Genomic DNA, 21,778 nt, shown 5'->3' on the forward strand with positions numbered 1-21,778 from the left:
GAGGACTCACTAAACAGAGAACATCCCTGGTCATCCCTACTGCCTCTGATCTGGAGGACTCACTAAACAGAGAACATCCCTGGTCATCCCTACTGCCTCTGATCTGGAGGACTCACTAAACAGAGAACATCCCTGGTCATCTCTACTGCCTCTGATCTGGAGGACTCACTAAACAGAGAACATCCCTGGTCATCCCTACTGTCTCTGATCCGGAGGACTCACTAAACAGAGAACATCCCTGGTCATCCCTACTGCCTCTGATCTGGAGGACTCACTAAACAGAGAACATCCCTGGTCATCCCTACTGCCTCTGATCTGGAGGACTCACTAAACAGAGAACATCCCTGGTCATCCCTACTGCCTCTGATCTGGAGGACTCACTAAACAGAGAACATCCCTGGTCATCCCTACTGCCTCTGATCTGGAGGACTCACTAAACAGAGAACATCCCTGGTCCATCCCTACTGCCTCTGATCTGGAGGACTCACTAAACAGAGAACATCCCTGGTCATCCCTACTGCCTCTGATCTGGAGGACTCACTAAACAGAGAACATCCCTGGTCATCCCTACTGCCTCTGATCTGGAGGACTCACTAAACACAAACGCTTCGTTTGTAAACTATGTCTGAGAGTTGAACTGTGACCCTGGCTATCTGTAAATGTAAAAAAACAAGAACATTGCGTCGTCTGGTTCTCTTAATATAAGACATTTTAAATGTATACTTTAACTGTTGATACTTGGGTACATTTTAAACCAAATACTTTAAGACTTTTACTCTTGTAGTATTTTACTAGGTGACTTTTACTTGAGTCATTTTCTTTTAAGAGGTCTACATTTACTCAAGTATGAAAACGGGGTACTTTTGTCCACCCCTGTTAAACTACATAGTCTGAGATGGATTTTCAGCCGTATGGCAGGAGTGACGTCACTACCCTTTTCTACATGAAAAAAAAAAGTATTTTAGTTTAGTTTATTAATTCGACCATTAAAAAAAAAAAAAAAAACAAGCACACGTAAAACTTAAAAGCCTTATACATGCACAAAATCGAGGTTAACGGGATTATTTCCATTGTGGTCCTCTTGAGACTGACAAGGTACAAATCTGTCGTTCTGCCCCTGAACAGGCAGTTAACCCACTGTTCCCAGGCCGTCATTGAAAATAAGAATTTGTTCTTAACTGACTTGCCTAGTTAAATAAAGGTAAAATAAAAAAATAAAAAAAATATTAAAAAAAAGACAATATGGCTAGAGAAGATCCAACACTGTATGGCAGTACTAACCACATTTAACGTTAGCAACAAGACCCTGGTGTTAATGTCTTGTAAATCGGGCTTTTTATTGTCACAACAACAACAAATGGTACAGACAGCGATACTATCCAACCACATTTAACAGTTAGGACACATTTCATGCATCCCGCTTGTGCCCGCCATGATGCTAAAGCTAACTAGCATAGCCACACTTTCCAGCCAGTCTATCCGGGTCCCACAGCCTCCAAAAACGGACAGAAATAACCTCGTATTTAACTCACCAGCCCCTCGATCTGAATCTGTTTCACGGGTGAATCTAAAGTTGCTCCCGGAGACGTGGAAGCCATCGGGGCGGTTGGTGTCGACGGTGTTTCCTTGCGAGTAGCCATTCTGAAACACGCCGAAAAAAAGAGGGAGGAAAGAGAGGGTGGGACATAGTGCACCGGCTTTCTACGCTTGGGGTAAATGGTTACATAATAAATAGTTCCGAGTGTAGAGCCATTATTCAGAGACTGGATACAGTCATATCTACATACAGTAAGTAAGTAGTTCAAACACGATGTTATTGCTTTATTGCTGCCATCACATAATTCATTTCACGAGGAAAAGATCTTCAACCTCTGTCCTTTCTATACTTTTTAACAGTAAATTGTCTTGTGCCTTTCACGAGCCTTTTGGGGCCCAAAGCAACATTTAGTTTCCCCCACCCCCAGCGATCAAAACATTTTAGCAGCCTCCCCCTTTGACAGCGGTTAGGAAAAAAATACGTTTTAGAGTTAATTTCCTGCAATTGTACACATTTTGCCATGGGGCATAGAGAAGATGTTGCCGTTTTACATGTAAGCTTTTTATTTAACGAGGCCAGTCAGTTAAGAACAAATTCTTATTTACAATGACGGCCTACTCCGAACGACGCTGGGCCAATTGTACTCCGCCTTTGGGACTCCCAATCACGGCCGGATGGGATTCAGCCTGGATTCGAACCAGGGACTGTAATGACGCCTCTTGCACTGAGATGCAGTGCCTTAGACACTGCATAATAATGACGTCGAAGGAGATGGTTGCCGTTTCACGATCCCGTAACCAATATGTATGTTTTTATTTGTCGCTTATTTTGTACATAATGTTTCTGACGCGGTGTCTTATGACCGAAAGGAGCTTCTTGATATCAGGGCAGCGATTACTCACCTCGTACTGGAGGAATTCTTCAATGTGCCAGAATGACACAACTAGATGGAGGGGTTGCTATAAGAGACAGATTGGATGAGTGGAATAATGTGTCAACGTGTGGTCCCACTGTGGTCTCCACCTCTTTAGAGGGCTTTGCCTCTACTGTTATGAAGAGAGAGAGAGACACACAGAGAGAGAGAGAGAGAGAGGGAGGGAAGGAAGGAATTAAGGAAAGATGAAAGGAAGGAGGAGAGGAAGAGAGGAAAAGGGGCTGAATGGATTTAAAATGTATTTATTTTTTGCGTTATTTGTAACTTATTTTGTACATAATGTTTCTGACGCGGTGTCTTATGACCGAAAAGAGCTTCTTGATATCAGGGCAGCGATTACTCACCCCGTACCGGAGGAATTCTTCAACGAGTCGGACGGAAACGATGACGTCATCCCCAACAGGGCACTCATCCCCGTATTTCGCAGGAGGAAAAGACGGAGATATCGTGGACGACGGTCCGGGTGCCTTGTAAGGATCCGTCTCAAAGAGGGTGATCTACATTTACCATCGGTCCTATTAGCCAACGTAGAATCAAATTAGAATCAAATAGACGAGCATGTATAACCTACCAACAGGACATTAAAAACTTGTCTCAGGATGGTAAGTTGGTGGTTGAAGATATCCCTCTAGTGGTGTGGGGGCTGTGCTTTGGCAAAGTGGGTGGGGTTATATCCTGCCTGTTTGGCCCTGTCCGGGGGTATCATCGGATGGGGCCACAGTGTCTCCTGACCTCTCCTGTCTCAACCTCCAGTATTTATGCTGCAGTAGTTTATGTGTCGGGGGGCTAGGGTCAGTCTGTTATATCTGGAGTACTTCTCCTGTCTTATCCGGTGTCCTGTGTGAATTTAAGTATGCTCTAATTCTCTCTCTCCTTTTCTCTCTTTCTCTCTCGGAGGACCTGAGCCCTAGGACCATGCCTCAGGACTACCTGGCATGATGACTCCTTGCTGTCTCCAGTCCACCTGGTCGTGCTGCTGCTCCAGTTTCAACTGTTCTGCCTGCGGCTATGGACGTGTTCACCGGACGTGCTACCTGTCCCAGACCTGCTGTTTTCAACTCTCTAGAGACAGCAGGAGCGGTAAAGATACTCTAATGATCAGCTATGAAAAGCCAACTGACATTTACTCCTGAAGTGCTGACCTGTTGCACCCTCGACAACTACTGTGATTATTATTATCTGACCATGCTGGTCATCTATGAACATTTGAACATCTTGGCCATGTTCTGTTATAATCTCCACCCGGCACAGCCAGAAGAGGACTGGCCACCCCTCATAGCCTGGTTCCTCTCTAGGTTTATAATCTCCACCCGGCACAGCCAGAAGAGGACTGGCCACCCATCATAGCCTGGTTCCTCTCTAGGTTTATAATCTCCACCCGGCACAGCCAGAAGAGGACTGGCCACCCCTCATAGCCTGGTTCCTCTCTAGGTTTATAATCTCCACCCGGCACAGCCAGAAGAGGACTGGCCACCCCTCAGAGCCTGGTTCCTCTCTAGGTTTCTTCCTAGGTTTTGACCTTTCTAGGGAGTTTTTCCTAGCCACCGTGCTTCTACACCTGCATTGCTTGCTGTTTGGGGGGTTTTAGGCTGGGTTTCTGTACAGCACTTTGAGATATCAGCTGATGTAATAAGGGCTATATAAATACATTTGATTGATTGATTCTACAGTTTATCATGAGATACTCTACCTCAGGCGAGCAAAAACTTAGACACTTCCTTAGATAGCGTGCACCAGCTGTTGTTTACATATATGCATAGTCCACCACTTTGAGATATCAGCTGATGTGAGAAGGGCTATATAAATAAATTTGACTGATATCTTATGTTTCACAGAGTCGCGGCTGAACAACATGATTAACATACAGCTGGCGGGTTTTAAACTTTTTCGTCGGGAGTCACGAGTGTCAACTGGTGTTGTATTCTAAACAGCAGGATTATTAAAGGTATACCTCGAGATTTTGGCAATGAAGTCCTTTATCTTCTTCCCCACAGTCAGATTAACTCGTGGATACCATTTTTTATGTCTCAGACTGTGTCCAGAATGAAGGAAGCATGCTAGCTGTTCCCATAGACTTCCATTCAATGCGCTAACGCTAGTTAGCAACTTTCCTTTTTTTTCTTTAAATTGAGCACGGGACAAATCCATTTTGATTTGATTTCAAACTGCAGACATAAAAATGATATCCACGAATTCATTGGACTCTGAGGAAGTATGTAAAAAGGTTTCATTGCCAAAATATTTAAGCATCCCTTTAAGTTAGCCTCAACTTGTCAAGTCAGTTATTTTAAGTCCACATTTCTCTAAAATATTAAATCATTTCAAGTCATTTTGAACAGTCCGCTGGGCCAAGTCATTTTGAACAGTCAGCTGGGCCAAGTCATTTTGAACAGTCCGCTGGGCCAAGTCATTTTGAACAGTCAGCTGGGCCAAGTCATTTTGAACAGTCAGCTGGACCAAGTCATTTTGAACAGTCAGCTGGGCCAAGTCATTTTGAACAGTCAGCTGGACCAAGCCATTTTGAACAGCTGGACCAAGTCATTTTGAACAGTCCGCTGGGCCAAGTCATTTTGAACAGTCAGCTGGACCAAGTCATTTTGAACAGTCAGCTGGGCCAAGTCATTGATCTTGCTTTCGGGAACAGATGCTTGATGTCATTTCACCAGACTGAACGGTTCAGAGTGTGTAAACCAAGTAATTAAAACACTTTTATTTCAAATTCTTTACAGAAGTATCACAACAGCTAGTTAACCATAAGACTTAAAAACATGGGATCGTCAACTTTCATTGAAACATGTACAAGCGTCTAGTTTCTTTATGCAACAACAACAACAAAATAGCCGTGGAGGTACAAAACGCAACGGGAATAAATGGGCATTATTATACACCTAAACAATACAATTCAATGCTAGTCGTAATATAGCCAATTTATCAACAGAAATAACCTGTAAAAACAAAAAAAAATGATTTTTTTTTTTTTTTAATATGAAAACCAGGATTTTATGTCAAGTGCAATTAGGAAGAACTCGAGGTGAAGAGCACTTATTCCATTTCTCTCATGATATAACAGTGCCTGTAAACAGCATGTATGTAAGCATACAAGACAAATGTTCTTACACAATTTTTTTTGGGGGGAATTCTTGATTGGAGACTAAAATTTGATGAATCTTTTTATGAATTTGACAGTTACAGAGCAGTGGGACATGTATTGTTCCAACACCCCCCCCCCCCCCCCACCCCCCACCCCCCCAAAACAAACAACTAGTGTGGTCGGAAAGCTTTACAAAATGAAAAAAAAAAGGAACTTGACAGGAAATATAAATATACTGTTTTAATGCATTTCTCACTTAAAAAAAACAACAATACTGCATGATTCAGTTGGTGGTAGATACAGTACAATCCTTTTCAAAGTTAGCATTTAGGACCCCCCCCCCCCCCAACAAAAAAATGGCAAAAAAAAACCTAAAACATACATAAAAATAGTGAAAAAGACATTTCCAAATGGCACCATATTCCCTATATAGTGCACTACTTTTGCCCAGAACCCTAGGAGGCTCTGGTCAAAAGTAGGGCGCTGTATAGGAACCAGTGCCATTTGGACCTCAGGCAGTGTCTAAACCAGGTGGAATCTTGGTCCGGCTGTAGCGACGATGTCACTGTAAGGCTCGGTCTGGTTGAGCTCGATGGCCTGCTGTTTCTTCAGGACCAGGAAACTGTAGAACTTGGCGGCCGCCTGCTTCTTGTTGTTGTCTCGGCACAGCTCCAACAAGCTGACCTGCTCGGCTCCCGTCTTGGCCATGACTCGCTGTAGAGAGGAGAGAACAGAGAGACCGTCACCTTACTGATCAATGGTCTGTTCAACCAGATAACAGACCGACCCAGGAGGTCGTCCAACCAGCTAGACAACAGACCGACCAGATATCATCAGATGTAGACATCAGATATCATCAGATATCATCAGATGTAGACATCAGCTATCATCAGATGTAGACATCAGCTATCATCAGATGTAGACATCAGCTATCATCAGATGTAGACATCCGATATTCTCCAACGACCTGTTTTCCAGTACAGCAATTTTCCACATGGAAATGTAATATTCTGTACCTCTAATTTCCAACAGAACATTAGCATAGTTTGTTTGTTTGTTTACTTGAAGAAGTGAACAACAAGAGGTTTGTTTACCTGAAGGCCATGCAGCATCTGCTGGGTCCTCTTGTTCCACCTCTTCTCCTCCTGGTCCTGAGTTGGATCACCCTCCTCCTCCTGAAAACACACACACACTCTCTCTGAAAACGTGCAGGACCTCAAGGTGGCTGGACACAGTCCATTCATCTCCAAAGGTATCATAGATGTGTATAACGCACAAATGGAACTTTTCCATCAGGCCAGTTGAGGTCACATTGTTGACGTGTTTATCAAGCTACGGTTCAAGTTGACCCCAAGTGTGACGACATAAAAAAATATAAACATTCTTTACACATCTTCTGATCTTAACTTCTAATCAGTTATGTCACTCCATCTCCCCCCAGTCTCTATCCCCCCAGGTCTCTACCCCCCTCCCCAACCCCCCAGGTCTCTACCCCCCCAGTCTCTACCATCCAGGTGTCTACCCCCCCAGTCTCTACCCTCCTCCCCAACCCCCCCAGGTCTCTACCCACCCCCCCAGTCTCTACCCTCCTCCCCAACCTCCCAGGTCTCTACCCACCCCCCCAGTCTCTACCCTCCTCCCCAACCCCCCAGGTCTCTACCCACCCCCCCAGTCTCTACCCTCCTCCCCAACCCCCCAGGTCTCCACCCTCCTCCCCAGTCTCCACCCTCCTCCCCAACCCACCCAGGTCTCTACCCTCCTCCTCAACCCCCCCAGGTCTCTACCCTCCTCCCCAGTCTCCACCCTAACCCCCCAGGTCTCCACCCTCCTCCCCAACCCCCTAGGGGTCTACCCTCCTCCCCAGGTCTCCACCCTCCTCCCCAACCCCCCAGGTCTCCACCCTCCTCCCCAACCCCCCAGGTCTCTACCCTCCTCCCCAACCCCCCAGGTCTCTACCCTCCTCCCCAGGTCTCTACCCTCCTCCCCAGGTCTCTACCCTCCTCCCCAGGTCTCTACCCTCCTCCCCAGGTCTCTACCCTCCTCACCAGGTCTCTACCCTCCTCACCAGGTCTCTACCCACCCCACCAACCCCCCAGGTCTCTACCCACCCCACCAACCCCCCAGGTCTCTACCCACCCCCAGGTCTCTACCCTCCTCCCCAACACCCCAGGTCTCTACCCCCAACCCCACAGGTCTCTACACTCCTCCCCAACCCCCCAGGTCTCTACCCTCCTCCCCAACCCCCCAGGTCTCTACCCTCCACCCCAGGTCTCTACCCTCCTCCCCAACACCCCAGGTCTCTACCCCCAACCCCACAGGTCTCTACCCTCCTCCCCAACCCCACAGGTCTCTACCCCCCCCCCCCCCCAGGTCTCTACCCTCCTCCCCCCAGGTCTCTACCCTCCTCCCCAACCCCTCAGGTCTCTACCCCCCACCCCCCAGGTCTCTACCCTCCTCCCCAACCCCCCAGGTCTCTACCCTCCTCCCCAACCCCCCAGGTCTCTACCCACCCCAACAACCCCCAAGGTCTCTACCCACCCCCAGGTCTCTACCCTCCTCCCCAACCCCTCAGGTCTCTACCCTCCTCCCCAACCCCCCAGGTCGCTACCCTCCTCCCCAACCCCCCAGGTCTCTACCCTCCTCCCCAACCCCCCAGGTCTCTACCCTCCTCCCCAACCCCCCAGGTCTCTACCCTCCTCCCCAACCCCCCAGGTCTCTACCCACCCCAACAACCCCCAAGGTCTCTACCCACCCCCAGGTCTCTACCCTCCTCCCCAACCCCTCAGGTCTCTACCCCCCACCCCCCAGGTCTCTACTCTCCTCCCCAACCCCCCAGGTCTCTACCCTTCTCTACCCTCCTCCCCAGGTCTCTACCCTCCTCCCCAGGTCTCTACCCGCCTCCCCAGGTCTCTACCCTCCGCCCCAGGTCTCTACCCGCCTCCCCAACCCCCCAGGTCTCTACCCACCCCACCAACCCCCCAGGTCTCTACCCACCCCCAGGTCTCTACCCTCCTCCCCAACACCCTAGGTCTCCACCCTCCTCCCCAACCCCCCAGGTCTCTACCCTTCTCTACCCTCCTCCCCAGGTCTCTACCCTCCTCCCCAGGTCTCTACCCTCCGCCCCAGGTCTCTACCCTCCGCCCCAGGTCTCTACCCGCCTCCCCAGGTCTCTACCCGCCTCCCCAGGTCTCTACCCTCCTCCCCAACCCCCCAGGTCTCTACCCACCCCACCAACCCCCCAGGTCTCTACCCTCCTCCCCAACCCCCCAGGTCTCTACCCTGCTCCCCAACCCCCCAGGTCTCTACCCTGCTCCCCAACCCCCCAGGTCTCTACCCACCCCCAGGTCTCTACACTCCTCCCCAACCCCCCAGGTCTCTACCCACCCCACCAACCCCCCAGGTCTCTACCCTCCTCCCCAACCCCTCAGGTCTCTACCCCCCACCCCCCAGGTCTCTACCCCCCACCCCCCAGGTCTCTACCCTCCACCCCCCAGGTCTCTACCCTCCACCCCCCAGGTCTCTACCCTCCACCCCCCCAGGTCTCTACCCTCCTCCCCAACCCCCCCAGGTCTCTACCCTCCTCCCCAACCCCCCCAGGTCTCTACCCTCCTCCCCAACCCCCCCAGGTCTCTACCCTCCTCCCCAACCCCCCAGGTCTCTACCCACCCCAACAACCCCCAAGGTCTCTACCCTCCTCCCCAACCCCCCAGGTCTCCACCCTCCTCCCCACCCCCCCAAGTCTCCTCCCCACCCCCCCGTATAAACCCTCCCTGATGGTAAGTTGCCACCACTCACCTCCTCATCACTGTCATCCTTGTCCTTCTTCTCCTTGTCCAGCAGGTCCAGCTCAGGCACCAGCTGTGTGAGGTTGAGGCTCTCCTCTGGGGGCAGGTCTACCTGGGCCATGGAGAGGACCGACTGATCAGCCTGAGCTAACGAGAGGACTGAGAGATCAGCCTGAGGCTCCTGGGCTCCCATCTAAAAGGACGAGACGAGAGAGGGTTGTTGGATACACACACCAGAACAAGTCAGAGGGAAGACAAAACATCAACCATTTCATTACTGGTTGTTGAATACCTTTATTTACACCTTGCTGTCATTACTGGTTGTTGACACCCTGCTGTCATTACTGGTTGTTGTATACCTTTATTTACACCTTTCTGTCATTACTGGTTGTTGACACCCTGCTGTCATTACTGGTTGTTGAATACCTTTATTTACACCTTTCTGTCATTACTGGTTGTTGACACCTTGCCGTCATTACTGGTTGTTGACACCTTGCCGTCATTACTGGTTGTTGACACCCTGCTGTCATTACTGGTTGTTGAATACCTTTATTTACACCTTGCTGTCATTACTGGTTGTTGTATACCTTTATTTACACCTTTCTGTCATTACTGGTTGTTGACACCTTGCTGTCATTACTGGTTGTTGACACCTTGCTGTCATTACTGGTTGTTGACACCTTGCTGTCATTACTGGTTGTTGACACCTTGCCGTCATTACTGGTTGTTGACACCTTGCTGTCATTACTGGTTGTTGACACCTTGCCGTCATTACTGGTTGTTGACACCTTGCCGTCATTACTGGTTGTTGACACCTTGCCGTCATTACTGGTTGTTGACACCCTGCTGTCATTACTGGTTGTTGTATACCTTTATTTACACCTTGCTGTCATTACTGGTTGTTGACACCTTGCTGTCATTACTGGGGGGGGGTTTACGCACATCGTTTAACATTATGTCAATTTAGCAGATGCTCTGATTCAGAGACTTTACTAGGTGCATCTGACTACAGTAGGTAAGACAACTAGTCACAGGAAATGGACAAAACATGAATGATTCCATTGGTGGCTGGTTGGGGGGGGGGGGGGGGCTGATACCCCAGTCTCCTGAATGAAAGCAGCAGTACTCACAGGCAGGCCAGCCTCCTTGTGTTTGAGTCCGTGTGGGGTGGACGGTGGTGGCATGACAGTCTCATCCAGGGTGGTCCTACTTCCCTCCATGGCTGAGGCCTGCAGCATACTGGGTTCCTCCATGATGGTCTGGTCTGAGGAGAGAGAGACACAGGGTTGGTTTGATAATGACAGGTCTGGTCTGAGGAGAGAGAGACACAGGGTTGGTTTGATAATGACAGGTCTGGTCTGAGAGAGAGAGCGAGAGAGAGAGAGACACAGGGTTGGTTTGATAATGACAGGTCTGGTCTGAGGAGAGAGAGAGAGACAGGGTTGGTTTGATAATGACAGGTCTGGTCTGAGAGAGAGAGAGAGAGAGAGACAGGGTTGGTTTGATAATGACAGGTCTGGTCTGAGGAGAGAGAGAGAGAGAGAGAGAGAGAGACACACAGGGTTGGTTTGATAATGACAGGTCTGGTCTGAGGAGAGAGAGAGAGAGACACAGGGTTGGTTTGATAATGACAGGTCTGGTCTGAGGAGAGAGAGAGACAGGGTTGGTTTGATAATGACAAGCCTGGTATGAGGAGAGAGAGAGAAAGACACGGTTGGTTTGATAATGACAGGTCTGGTCTGAGGAGAGAGAGAGACAGGGTTGGTTTGATAATGACAAGCCTGGTATGAGGAGAGAGAGCGAAAGACAGGGTTGGTTTGATAATGACAGGTCTGGTCTGAGGAGAGAGAGAGAGAGACAGGGTTGGTTTGATAATGACAGGTCTGGTCTGAGGAGAGAGAGAGACACACAGGGTTGGTTTGATAATGACAGGTCTGGTCTGAGGAGAGAGAGAGAGAGAGACACAGGGTTGGTTTGATAATGACAGGTCTGGTCTGGTCTGAGAGAGAGAGACAGGGTTGGTTTGATAATGACAGGTCTGGTCTGAGGAGAGAGAGAGACACAGGGTTGGTTTGATAATGACAGGTCTGGTCTGGTCTGAGAGAGAGAGACAGGGTTGGTTTGATAATGACAGGTCTGGTCTGAGAGAGAGAGACAGGGTTGGTTTGATAATGACAGGTCTGGTCTGAGGAGAGAGACACAGGGTTGGTTTGATAATGACAGGTCTGGTCTGAGAGAGAGAGACAGGGTTGGTTTGATAATGACAGGTCTGGTCTGAGGAGAGAGACGGAGAAAACCTTCTCTAGGGTTAGTATATGAGGGGTGAGACAGGGAGAAAACCTCCTCTGGGGTTAGTATATGAGGGGTGAGACAGCCTCCTCTCTGGGGTTAGTATATGAGGGATGGGACAGCCTCCTCTCTGGGGTTAGTATATGAGGGATGGGACAGCCTCCTCTCTGGGGTTAGTATATGAGGGGTGAGACAGGGAGACAGCCTCCTCTCTGGGGTTGGTATATGAGGGGTGAGACAGGGAGAAAGCCTCCTCTCTGGGGTTAGTATATGAGGGGTGGGACAACCTCCTCTCTGGGGTTAGTATATGAGGGGTGAGACAGCCTCCTCTCTGGGGTTAGTATATGAGGGGTGGGACAGCCTCCTCTCTGGGGTTAGTATATGAGGGGTGAGACAGCCTCCTCTCTGGGGTTAGTATATGAGGGGTGGGACAGCCTCCTCTCTGGGGTTAGTATATGAGGGGTGAGACAGCCTCCTCTCTGGGGTTAGTATATGAGGGGTGAGACAGCCTCCTCTCTGGGGTTAGTATATGAGGGGTGAGACAGCCTCCTCTCTGGGGTTAGTATATGAGGGGTGAGACAGCCTCCTCTCTGGGGTTAGTATATGAGGGGTGAGACAGCCTCCTCTCTGGGGTTAGTATATGAGGGGTGAGACAGGGAGAAAGCCTGCTCTGGGGTTAGTATATGAGGGGTGGGACAGCCTCCTCTCTGGGGTTAGTATATGAGGGGTGAGACAGCCTCCTCTCTGGGGTTAGTATATGAGGGGTGGGACAGCCTCCTCTCTGGGGTTAGTATATGAGGGATGGGACAGCCTCCTCTCTGGGGTTAGTATATGAGGGGTGGGACAGCCTCCTCTCTGGGGTTAGTATATGAGGGGTGAGACAGCCTCCTCTCTGGGGTTAGTATATGAGGGGTGAGACAGCCTCCTCTCTGGGGTTAGTATATGAGGGGTGAGACAGCCTCCTCTCTGGGGTTAGTATATCAGGGGTGGGAGGCTGAAGGAAACTTACCAATAACGTCCCTGCCAGACAGAGCCTCCTCTCTGGGCACCTCGGGGTTCTCCAGGTCCTTCAGGAACTCATCCAGACTATCAGCCTCTCCTCCCTTCCTCCTCTTCCTCATCTCATCGGGCACCAGAGGAGTCAGGCAGCGCGTGAACATCTGACAACACAGGACATATTTCAGTTAAAACCCATTCAACTTCAGGTGTCCCAGAGGGACAGTTAATGAGATCTCCGACACGTTCACCCCCTCCAGACTAAAGCTGCGTGCCCACCCCCTCCAGACTAAAGCTGCGTGCTCACCCCCTCCAGACTAAAGCTGCGTGCTCCCCCCCTCCAGACTAAAGCTGCGTGCTCACCCCCTGAGGACTAAAGCTGCGTGCTCACCCCCTCCAGACTAAAGCTGCGTGCCCACCCCCTCCAGACTAAAGCTGCGTGCCCACCCCCTCCAGACTAAAGCTGCGTGCCCACCCCCTCCAGACTAAAGCTGCGTGTCCACCCCCTCCAGACTAAAGCTGCGTGTCCACCCCCTCCAGACTAAAGCTGCGTGTCCACCCCCTCCAGACTAAAGCTGCGTGTCCACCCCCTCCAGACTAAAGCTGCGTGTCCACCCCCTCCAGACTAAAGCTGCGTGTCCACCCCCTCCAGACTATAGCTGCGTGTCCACCCCCTCCAGACAAGCTGATTCAGAAGTCTAGACTCGTCTATATCTAGTGAGATACAAGCTGAAAGGTAAATGGTTTCATGCATCTTAGTCGGTAACTGCAACTTCAAAAGGCCATTGTTCACGTCTGTGTGTGTGTGTGTGTGTTCACGTCTGTGTGTGTGTTCACGTCTGTGTGTGTGTGTGTGCACGTCTGTGTGTGTGTGTGTGCACGTCTGTGTCTTGATCTCCTCCTGTCTCTTACCTTCAGCAGTTTGCTGTTCCAGAGCGGCTGTGCGGGGAGAGAGAAGAGTTTCTCCACTCCTCCGGTCTCTTTCCACATCATCAGCTTCTTGGTGGGAGGGGCCAGGTCCAACGTGGTCACGATGTCCGAGTAGTCGCTGAGCTGGGCGCGGATCGACTTACTGTCCAGCTCCTTCAGGTTGTCGACAATCAGCTTCCTCTTCCTCTTCGCCTTGGTCTCTTTCACTGGACAGAGAAGTGTGGATGTCATTCTCTGACACTAGACAGAAGTGTGGATGTCATTCTCGTTCACTAGACAGAAGTGTGGATGTCATTTTCCCACAAAAACCCCTATTTCTTTAACATTAGTTTTGTTTCGCCACAGAGCGAGACGTTTGATAGGTTAGCTGAAACGTTGGCAGAATAAAGAAGGTGATTCTTCGCCAGCAGGGGGCAGGTGTTTATTTCCGGGTTTCGTACGCAGACTGGAGTCATTCTAAGAAAAAGAGATTCTTCAAAAGCTCAAGTCCCCGTGGTGTCAATGTTCAACAATATCAATCAACTCTGTGGCGGCATTTCATTCCAGAGGCAACTCAAGTTATTCTCTTAGTTCCAGACAAGCGGAGACAACTCAAGTTATTCTCTTAGTTCCCGACAAGCGGAGACAACTCAAGTTATTCTCTTAGTTCCAGACAAGCGGAGACAACTCAAGTTATTCTCTTAGTTCCCGACAAGCTGAGACAACTGAAGTGTTTTTCATTGTGTTTTTACAGAACTAGAGATTAAAAGTTCCCAACACCGCTTTGCTGGGAAGAAGGATTTGTTTGCATATTTTTGATACTGAAATGTAAATCGGATATTCAACCAAAACCTAATATTAAATAAAGGGAACCAGAGTTTAGAAATAAATAAAATATATATATATTTTTTTACACTAACAAAGTTATTCAACACCCAATTCCCCAGTGAAAAAGTAATTGCCTCCTTTACAACTCAATAAAACTTCAAATTTGAACCCTTTTCAACCAAACACTGCATTCCACAGTAAGAAACGTATACCAACAGTCAAGCGTGGTGGTGGTAGTGTGATGATTTTGGGGAGGCTTTGCTGCCTCAGGACCTGGACGACTTGCCTTAATAGAAAGAACCATGAATTAATTATCCTCCGTACCAGAGAGTTCTAGAATGTCTCTGTACCAGAGAGTTCTAGAATGTCACTGTACCAGAGAGTTCTAAAATGTCACTGTACCAGAGAGTTCTAGAATGTCACTGTACCAGAGAGTTCTAGAATGTCACTGTACCAGAGAGTTCTAGAATGTCACTGTACCAGAGAGTTCTAGAATGTCACTGTACCAGAGAGTTCTAGAATGTCACTGTACCAGAGAGTTCTAGAATGTCACTGTACCAGAGAGTTCTAGAATGTCACTGTACCAGAGAGTTCTAGAATGTCACTGTACCAGAGAGTTCTAGAATGTCACTGTACCAGAGAGTTCTAGAATGTCAGGCCATCCGTCTGTGAGTTGATTTGACGTTTTGGAATGGCCTCGTCACAGTCCAGACCTAATCCCAATTTGAGAAGTTGTGGCAGGACTTGAAACGAGCAGTTCCATGATTGAAAATCCACAAATGTGGCTTAGTTAAAGGGGTTCTGCATGGAAGAACGGGCCAGAATTACTCCACAGAGATGTGAGAGACTGATCAACAACCACAGGAAGTCATTGCTGCTAAAAAGGTGGCACAACCAGTTAGAGTGTAAGAGGGGGGGAATGACCTTTATTGCATAAATGTGTTATTAATAAAATAAGTATACCCTTTCCTTGTTATTTGTGAACTCAGGTTCCCCTTCATCTAATATTTCGTTTTGGTTGAAGATCTGATAATTCAGTATCAGAAATATGCACACAAAAATAATTTTTAATTTTTAAAAATCAGAAAAGGGGGCAAATACTTTTTCACAGCGTTGTATTTATAGCAGATTTACATTTTAACAGTCAATGAAAGTGTTTCTGGTTGTGTCTCTACACTATTCTGACAGAGTCGAGCTGCTCACCAGTGATGTCGATAGGCTCCAAGGCAAAAGCCTCCTCCTCATTGTGGACCAGAGTGGTCTGTTCCGTCTGGTCCTGCATGGCCGGCAGGGGCTCGACTGGGCCGGAGTCGGGACTGTCTGGACCCGCTGTGGGACAACAACACATCTTAATGCACACAGGAGGAGTGATGACAGCAGTAATTCTCTTCTAGGTCGTTTTAACGGTGTCATGGTTAAATCAATAATAACAAGCTTCTAGGTCATTTTAATGGTGTCATGGTTAAGTCGATAATAAGAAGTTTCTAGGTCGTTTTAATGGTGTCAAGGTTAAGTCGACAATAACAAGCTTCTAGGTCGTTTTAATGGTGAATTGTTATCGATTAACCAAACACACAAGCTTGTGATCCGGGTAGTGTTCAGTAGGGAGAAAACGTTTGAGAAACAGGGAGGTTACAACCTGAACTTGTCAAATGAGAACACAGGTGTTTTGTTTTTCTGCTGGGAAACGTATTTGCTACGGTACGCCCTAATGAACAACACACTGACACGTTATCCCAGAAAGAGAGACAGATCAACAGATTTTAAAATGACCACATCGGTCTGGGTAATGAACAACACACTGACACGTTATCCCAGAAAGAGAGAAAGATCAACAGGTTTTAAAATGACCACATCGGTCTGGGTAATGAACGCACGTGACTGTAGGTTGTCGAAGTCGTCCTCATCGTCTCCATGGTCTGGGGGAATCACGCTCTCTGTGATGGCTGGAGGGTCGTCAAATATACCACCCCCATCCTCCTGGGACAGTAGTTTATCCACTGGACAAACGAGACAACACACGGTTCAGGCTCCGGGACAAACCATTTGGGGGGGGGGTGTGTGTGACTGCCGTCATCACATCACTCTGAATTTAGAATAGTACTATATTAATCCTTCACACAAACACACAGCTTAGAGCAGAGACAGTCAACACTATGGGGCGGTATCCCAGCATTCCCCTCCCTCCCTAAGAACACAGAGACAGTCAACACTATGGGGCGGTATCCCAGCATTCCCCTCCCTCCCTAAGAGCACAGAGACAGTCAACACTATGGGGCGGTATCCCAGCATTCCCCTCCCTCCCTAAGAACACAGAGACAGTCAACACTATGGGGTGGTATCCCAGCATTCCCCTCCCTCCCTACCCAACATTCCCCTCCCTAAGAGCACAGATACAGTCAACACTATGGGGCGGTATCCCAGCATTCCCCTCCCTCCCTAAGAGCACAGAGACAGTCAACACTAAGAGCGGTTTCCCAGCATCCCCCCCCCCACCTCCTAACACCCCCCAGCATTCCCCCCCTCCTCCTACCCAGCATCACCCCCCCAGCATTCCCCTCCCTACCCAGCATCCCCCTCCCTCCCTACCCTACCCCGCCAGCACCCCCCCCCTACCCTACCCCGCCAGCACCCCCTCCCTACCCAGCATTCCCCTCCCTCCCAGCATCCCCCCCCCCCCTCCCTACCCAGCATTCCTCCTTCGTTGTTCTCCATGGTGTCTCCAAAGTCATCGTACTCCAGGTGGTTGGACTTGTCCGGCAGGTGAGCAGGCCCAGGCTCTGCCTCCAGCAGCAGATTGGAGGCTGTCGCTCCATGGATGATGTCCTCTTCAAAGCCTCCCTCTACCCTCATCATCTCACGGTCATCCATGCCAAAGTCAGCTGGGAGCGCGGGAGGGACACAGAGGGTTGTTACAATTACATGGAAAGCCAATGGCAAAGAGATGGGATGTAAGGTAATATTCATGAGAAGGTCTGATTCTAACTCACCTAAGTAATCTAGTTAGCATTATGAGAATGTCAACAGCTAAGTAACCTAGTTAGCATAATAAGAATATGTCTCCAGCTAGGTAATCTAGTTAGCATTGAGAATGTGTCTCCAGCTAAGTAATCTAGTTAGCATAATGAGAATATGTCTCCAGCTAGGTAACCTAGTTAGCATTATGAGAATGTGTCTCCAGCTAGGTAATCTAGTTAGCATTATGAGAATGTGTCTCCAGCTAGGTAATCTAGTTAGCATTATGAGAATGTGTCTCCAGCTAGGTAATCTAGTTAGCATTATGAGAATGTGTCTCCAGCTAAGTAATCTAGTTAGCATTATGAGAATGTGTCTCCAGCTAAGTAATCTAGTTAGCATTATGAGAATGTGTCTCCAGCTAAGTAATCTAGTTAGCATTATGAGAATATGTCTCCAGCTAAGTAATCTAGTTAGCATTATGAGAATGTGTCTCCAGCTAGGTAATCTAGTTATTCTCATTATGCTATGTCTCCAGCTAGGTAATCTAGTTAGCATTATGAGAATGTGTCTCCAGCTAGGTAATCTAGTTAGCATTATGAGAATATGTCTCCCGCTAGGTAATCTAGTTAGCATTATGAGAATGTCTCCCGCTAGGTAATCTAGTTAGCATTATGAGAATGTCTCCCGCTAGGTAATCTAGTTAGCATTATGAGAATGTCTCCCGCTAGGTAATCTAGTTAGCATTGAGAATGTGTCTCCAGCTAGGTAATCTAGTTAGCATTGAGAATGTATCTCCAGCTAGGTAATCTAGTTAGCATTATGAGAATGTGTCTCCAGCTAGGTAATCTAGTTAGCATTATGAGAATGTCTCCCGCTAGGTAACCTAGTTAGCATTATGAGAATGTCTCCCGCTAGGTAATCTAGTTAGCATTGAGAATGTATGACTTAGTTTTAGATTTGCATATTCATGAACCAGTTTGGTTTTTACAGGGGAAATGCAACGTTGTGTATTATGAACATGACTTGCTGTTGCATATTCAGTAGCGATCCAAAACCCGGGTAAAGAGATTCTCAGGTACTTTGTATACTTTTCAGCCAGTAGTTCTGAAAGTAGCACACGAGCCAAAAGCGGCCCACAAAAATTTGCATAATACATCACAAACGTGCTGATATGTGCACAACGTCGTTGCTCTCTCTCTCTCTCTCCCTCTGCTGTGTCCACTGGGCCGTTGAGCCCGCCCTGGATAACGCTGGGCAGGCCTCTGGCTAGCTGTCACTCAAATGGGAGGAGCTGAAGCTCATTGGCTAGAACTAAAATTGTTAGGGGGCTGGCCCACATGGGGGAGATGTAAGGTAAATTTGGCATGGCACAGTTTAAAAAAAAATAAAAACATTTAAAAGTTGCTTTGAAACTTGGGATTTCACAGCTAATTGAGGTATGAGTAATTCTGCTCATAGATTATGCAAAATGGGAGGAGCTGAAGCTCATTGGCTAGAACTGAAATTGCTAGGTGGCTGACTGGCCCACGTGGGGGAGATGTAAACTCCACATTGACATCAAGCCAAAGACGGGAGGTTAAATAAATATACACACTTTCTTGGTCGCCAAAAATACCGGAGCACGTCGAACAAAAGCCAGGAATATTGACAGACAGCTCCTTACCAAAGTCATTGTCCTGCATGAGGCTGAGGTTCCCCACCTCCTCCCTCATGGTGATCTCCTCCACTCTGCTCTGGTTCAGGGTGAACTGCTGGGCGACGTCTATGTCGCTGTGGAAACAACCGGAAGTGTCAACGTTTCAACTCAGTTCGTTATAGCGCTGCATAATCACCCGTTCCTTATGTCAGATAGCAGAGTACAATCTGTATTTGGTTAGGAAGGGACAGGGGTCTCCTAAAATTAGGAGAATACTTGTTAGGTGATTTGCATCCTCATTAGTTGCCTGTTACAAAAGCAACAGTCCTCTTCCTGGGAGGGCTGTGTAGGGTTGTATTGGGAGGGAACTTCCTCCATAGACACACATATACACACACATACATACACACACACACACACATACATACATACATACATATATACACACACACACACATATATATGTATGACTTACTCAAGGTCAGGTAAGGGTTGGTCAAAGTCGTGGAAATCCTCCGGCAGGGTGATAGCGTTGTAGGCAGCCTCTCTGTTCTCCTCTGGCAGATCCACCACACCTGGGGGGCAGCCAGACAGAGTGGTGAGCAAATAAACAAACACAAAAATCAGTAAGACTAGGATCACCAGCCGCTCAAACTTCTGATCTCTTCAAGTTTAGTCCTAGTCAAGTACCTGGTCTGAAAGCCACGTTGATTAACCTTATTCCTAGTCCCATAAGACCCTAGCTACATACCTGGTTTGAAAGCCATCTTGATTAAGTTTATTTCCTAGTCCCATAATAAGAGCCAAGCTACGCACCTGGTCTGAAAGCCATCTTGATCTTGATGAAGGCTTCATTACAGTCAGCCAGGAGGTACTTGGCCTTCCTGTTGTAGATCCTCACCACACCGAGCAGGAGGTGACCCGAGGTCCTCAGCGCCATCTTCACCTAGGGGGAGGAGACAGAACCATGGGTGTATTCAGTGTGGTGAAATGTTCTGAACGCTGTTGAAACAGAATGAAGAGAGACGATATGATTCCCTATTCTATCTGACAATCATTTCTGGTCTACAAGAATAGACTTCTAGTTTGAACGTTGCGTAATGTGCCCTCCTGAACAGGTCCCATGAATCACATCAGGGAGGGGACGTCATAGGTAACATTACATCATCATCGTCGGCTGAAGAACAGTCGACCGCAAGCATTACCCAGTAGCTGTGGTCACTACCAAGGTATGTTACTTGATGTGGGTAACATGCATGCATGCAACATGCTGCCTCAGTCAATCGGCCTGGTTCTAATCTGGTCACTACCTAGTTCCATCATTAGACCCATACCTACTTCTTCCACACGTAGATCTGAAACCATAGGATTGGTCAATGCGGAAATAAGGTTAGCCAATGAGACGTCTAATGAACGGCCAAGGGATGAGACTGACTTCTCAGACTGGGTCTTCATTGTGTAAGGGCATTCAACAGAGACATGAATCATGATATCTGCGAGCCAGGTCTCCGCTTACCTTGGGGCAGATAATGCTCTCCACACTGCTCTCTAGGTTACATTCAAACACATGAGCCTTGGTCAGCTTCTTGTCCCAGTGGGCCGCTAGCCAGATCTTGGCCAGAGGCCCACGTTTGGACAGGACAAAGTGGGCGTAGAACATTGCCCCGGTTGGTTGCTAGCTCTTGAAGAACCGGGGGTAAGAGCACCTGGAATAGAGAAAGACGTATTTGAAAGCTTTATGGTATGTGATGGTATGTGAAATAGCAACTTTCTCAAAATGTTTAGGTAGCTAAGCTTTTGGGAAGAAAATTCTACATGCAAAATAGACGGTAGTTGTAGCTAATATCAACTAATATCAACAAATGAAATGTGTAGTTTTGGATTGAAAATAAGACTCATTCACGACTCTTTTGACTTTTTGGATGATAGGAGACCAATAATCAGAAATATCTGCCTTGCAATCTAATAAATAACTTAAGGTAGCTAATTATTGTACTGGTTGAAACGGGATTTATATAGTTAGCAGCTCATATTCAAGTACTGGTGGACTTGCGAGTTAAAAGTTGTCCGGAAAAAAAAAATCTGCTACTTGGGGCTTTGATTGAACATGGCTAGGCTAGCATGCTAACCTGCTAGCTCACGTTAACTATTCAGTTAGCAAGAGAGCTAGTTAGCTAGCTTGAAATCCTAGCAACAATTTCGGAAAATATATCAAAGTAAACAAAATAAGAAGATAAGCATGATAATACATCATCATAACTGATCATAATAGTGGGATGCATCATTTCACGCTAACTAGCGACGGTGCTGAGCGTGCGTGCATTAACTGCAAACACTTTTTCCCCCCGGTAGCGGTTAGCAGGCGCGCTAGTTGGTAGGAGGGCCCCGGTACAGAAAGCATCGGCGTGCACGCTAATTTCTCATCACAAAACTCACAAATCATTTTTTTTTTCATAAAGTTAAATATATTTAACTTACCGATTGTACCCCCCCTTTCAAAATAAATATCAATGATTATGCAATTACTCCCAGCGATTGTCTCTTCCTGTTGTACTCATGAAAAGAGTCAAGATGGCGCCAGTAGACTTCCTCCCGCTCAGTGTCCTTTTAAAATCAGCAGGATGTTTACAGCCCGAAACATGGCGAAGGGAGGAGTCTGCTCGTGTTGACAGTCAGCTGCAAATGGCAAATGCATTGACCAATGAAAGCGGGCGAGATTGTTTAAATTCGATTATTGCAAAAATAAAATATGCAATCTGATTAATTCAAGTGTGTTTGTTGTGTACGAAATGGGCATGCACTATCTACTGTAAAA

The 21,778-nt window shown here is 47.8% G+C and overlaps 2 protein-coding genes across 2 annotated transcripts in view; both read right to left on the bottom strand.

Annotated features, from left to right (window-relative positions):
- The window catches only part of LOC139405207 (eukaryotic translation initiation factor 3 subunit H), a 102,416-nt gene extending 100,519 nt beyond the window's left edge, over positions 1-1,897 (bottom strand). Inside the window, exon 1 of the mRNA XM_071147636.1 lies at positions 1,533-1,897. Within this exon, the coding sequence (XP_071003737.1) occupies positions 1,533-1,640 (108 nt within the window). The 5' untranslated portion in view covers positions 1,641-1,897. The remainder of the gene's footprint in view (positions 1-1,532) is intronic.
- A 3,266-nt stretch (positions 1,898-5,163) lies between these two features.
- On the bottom strand, positions 5,164-21,559 carry LOC139405209 (double-strand-break repair protein rad21 homolog A-like). The gene is made up of 14 exons (XM_071147638.1): positions 21,442-21,559; positions 20,480-20,669; positions 19,780-19,909; positions 19,439-19,538; positions 18,991-19,097; positions 17,057-17,251; positions 16,247-16,369; positions 15,573-15,698; positions 13,545-13,768; positions 12,646-12,796; positions 10,478-10,611; positions 9,358-9,540; positions 6,657-6,737; positions 5,164-6,276 (listed from the first exon to the last, which is right to left on the bottom strand). Exons 2-14 carry the CDS (start codon positions 20,621-20,623, stop codon positions 6,085-6,087), a joined length of 1,890 nt encoding a protein of 629 aa, XP_071003739.1. The 5' UTR covers positions 20,624-20,669; positions 21,442-21,559; the 3' UTR covers positions 5,164-6,084.
- Between the last annotated feature and the right edge of the window lie 219 nt (positions 21,560-21,778).

This window comes from Oncorhynchus clarkii, unplaced genomic scaffold (assembly GCF_045791955.1).
Source record: "Oncorhynchus clarkii lewisi isolate Uvic-CL-2024 unplaced genomic scaffold, UVic_Ocla_1.0 unplaced_contig_6320_pilon_pilon, whole genome shotgun sequence".
NCBI lineage: Eukaryota > Metazoa > Chordata > Actinopteri > Salmoniformes > Salmonidae > Oncorhynchus > Oncorhynchus clarkii.

Bases quoted from the DNA above. Each gene is read 5' to 3' on its own strand.
- LOC139405209 (XM_071147638.1), bottom strand. From the start codon at position 20,623: ATGTTCTACGCCCACTTTGTCCTGTCCAAACGTGGGCCTCTGGCCAAG. The intron at 16,370-17,056 runs GTAGGGAGGGGG...TCGTTTGTCCAG, and splicing joins CAACGAAGGAGGAATGCTGG to TGGATAAACTACTGTCCCAG. The intron at 15,699-16,246 runs GTGCGTTCATTA...GTTGTCCCACAG, and splicing joins CTTCGACAACCTACAGTCAC to CGGGTCCAGACAGTCCCGAC.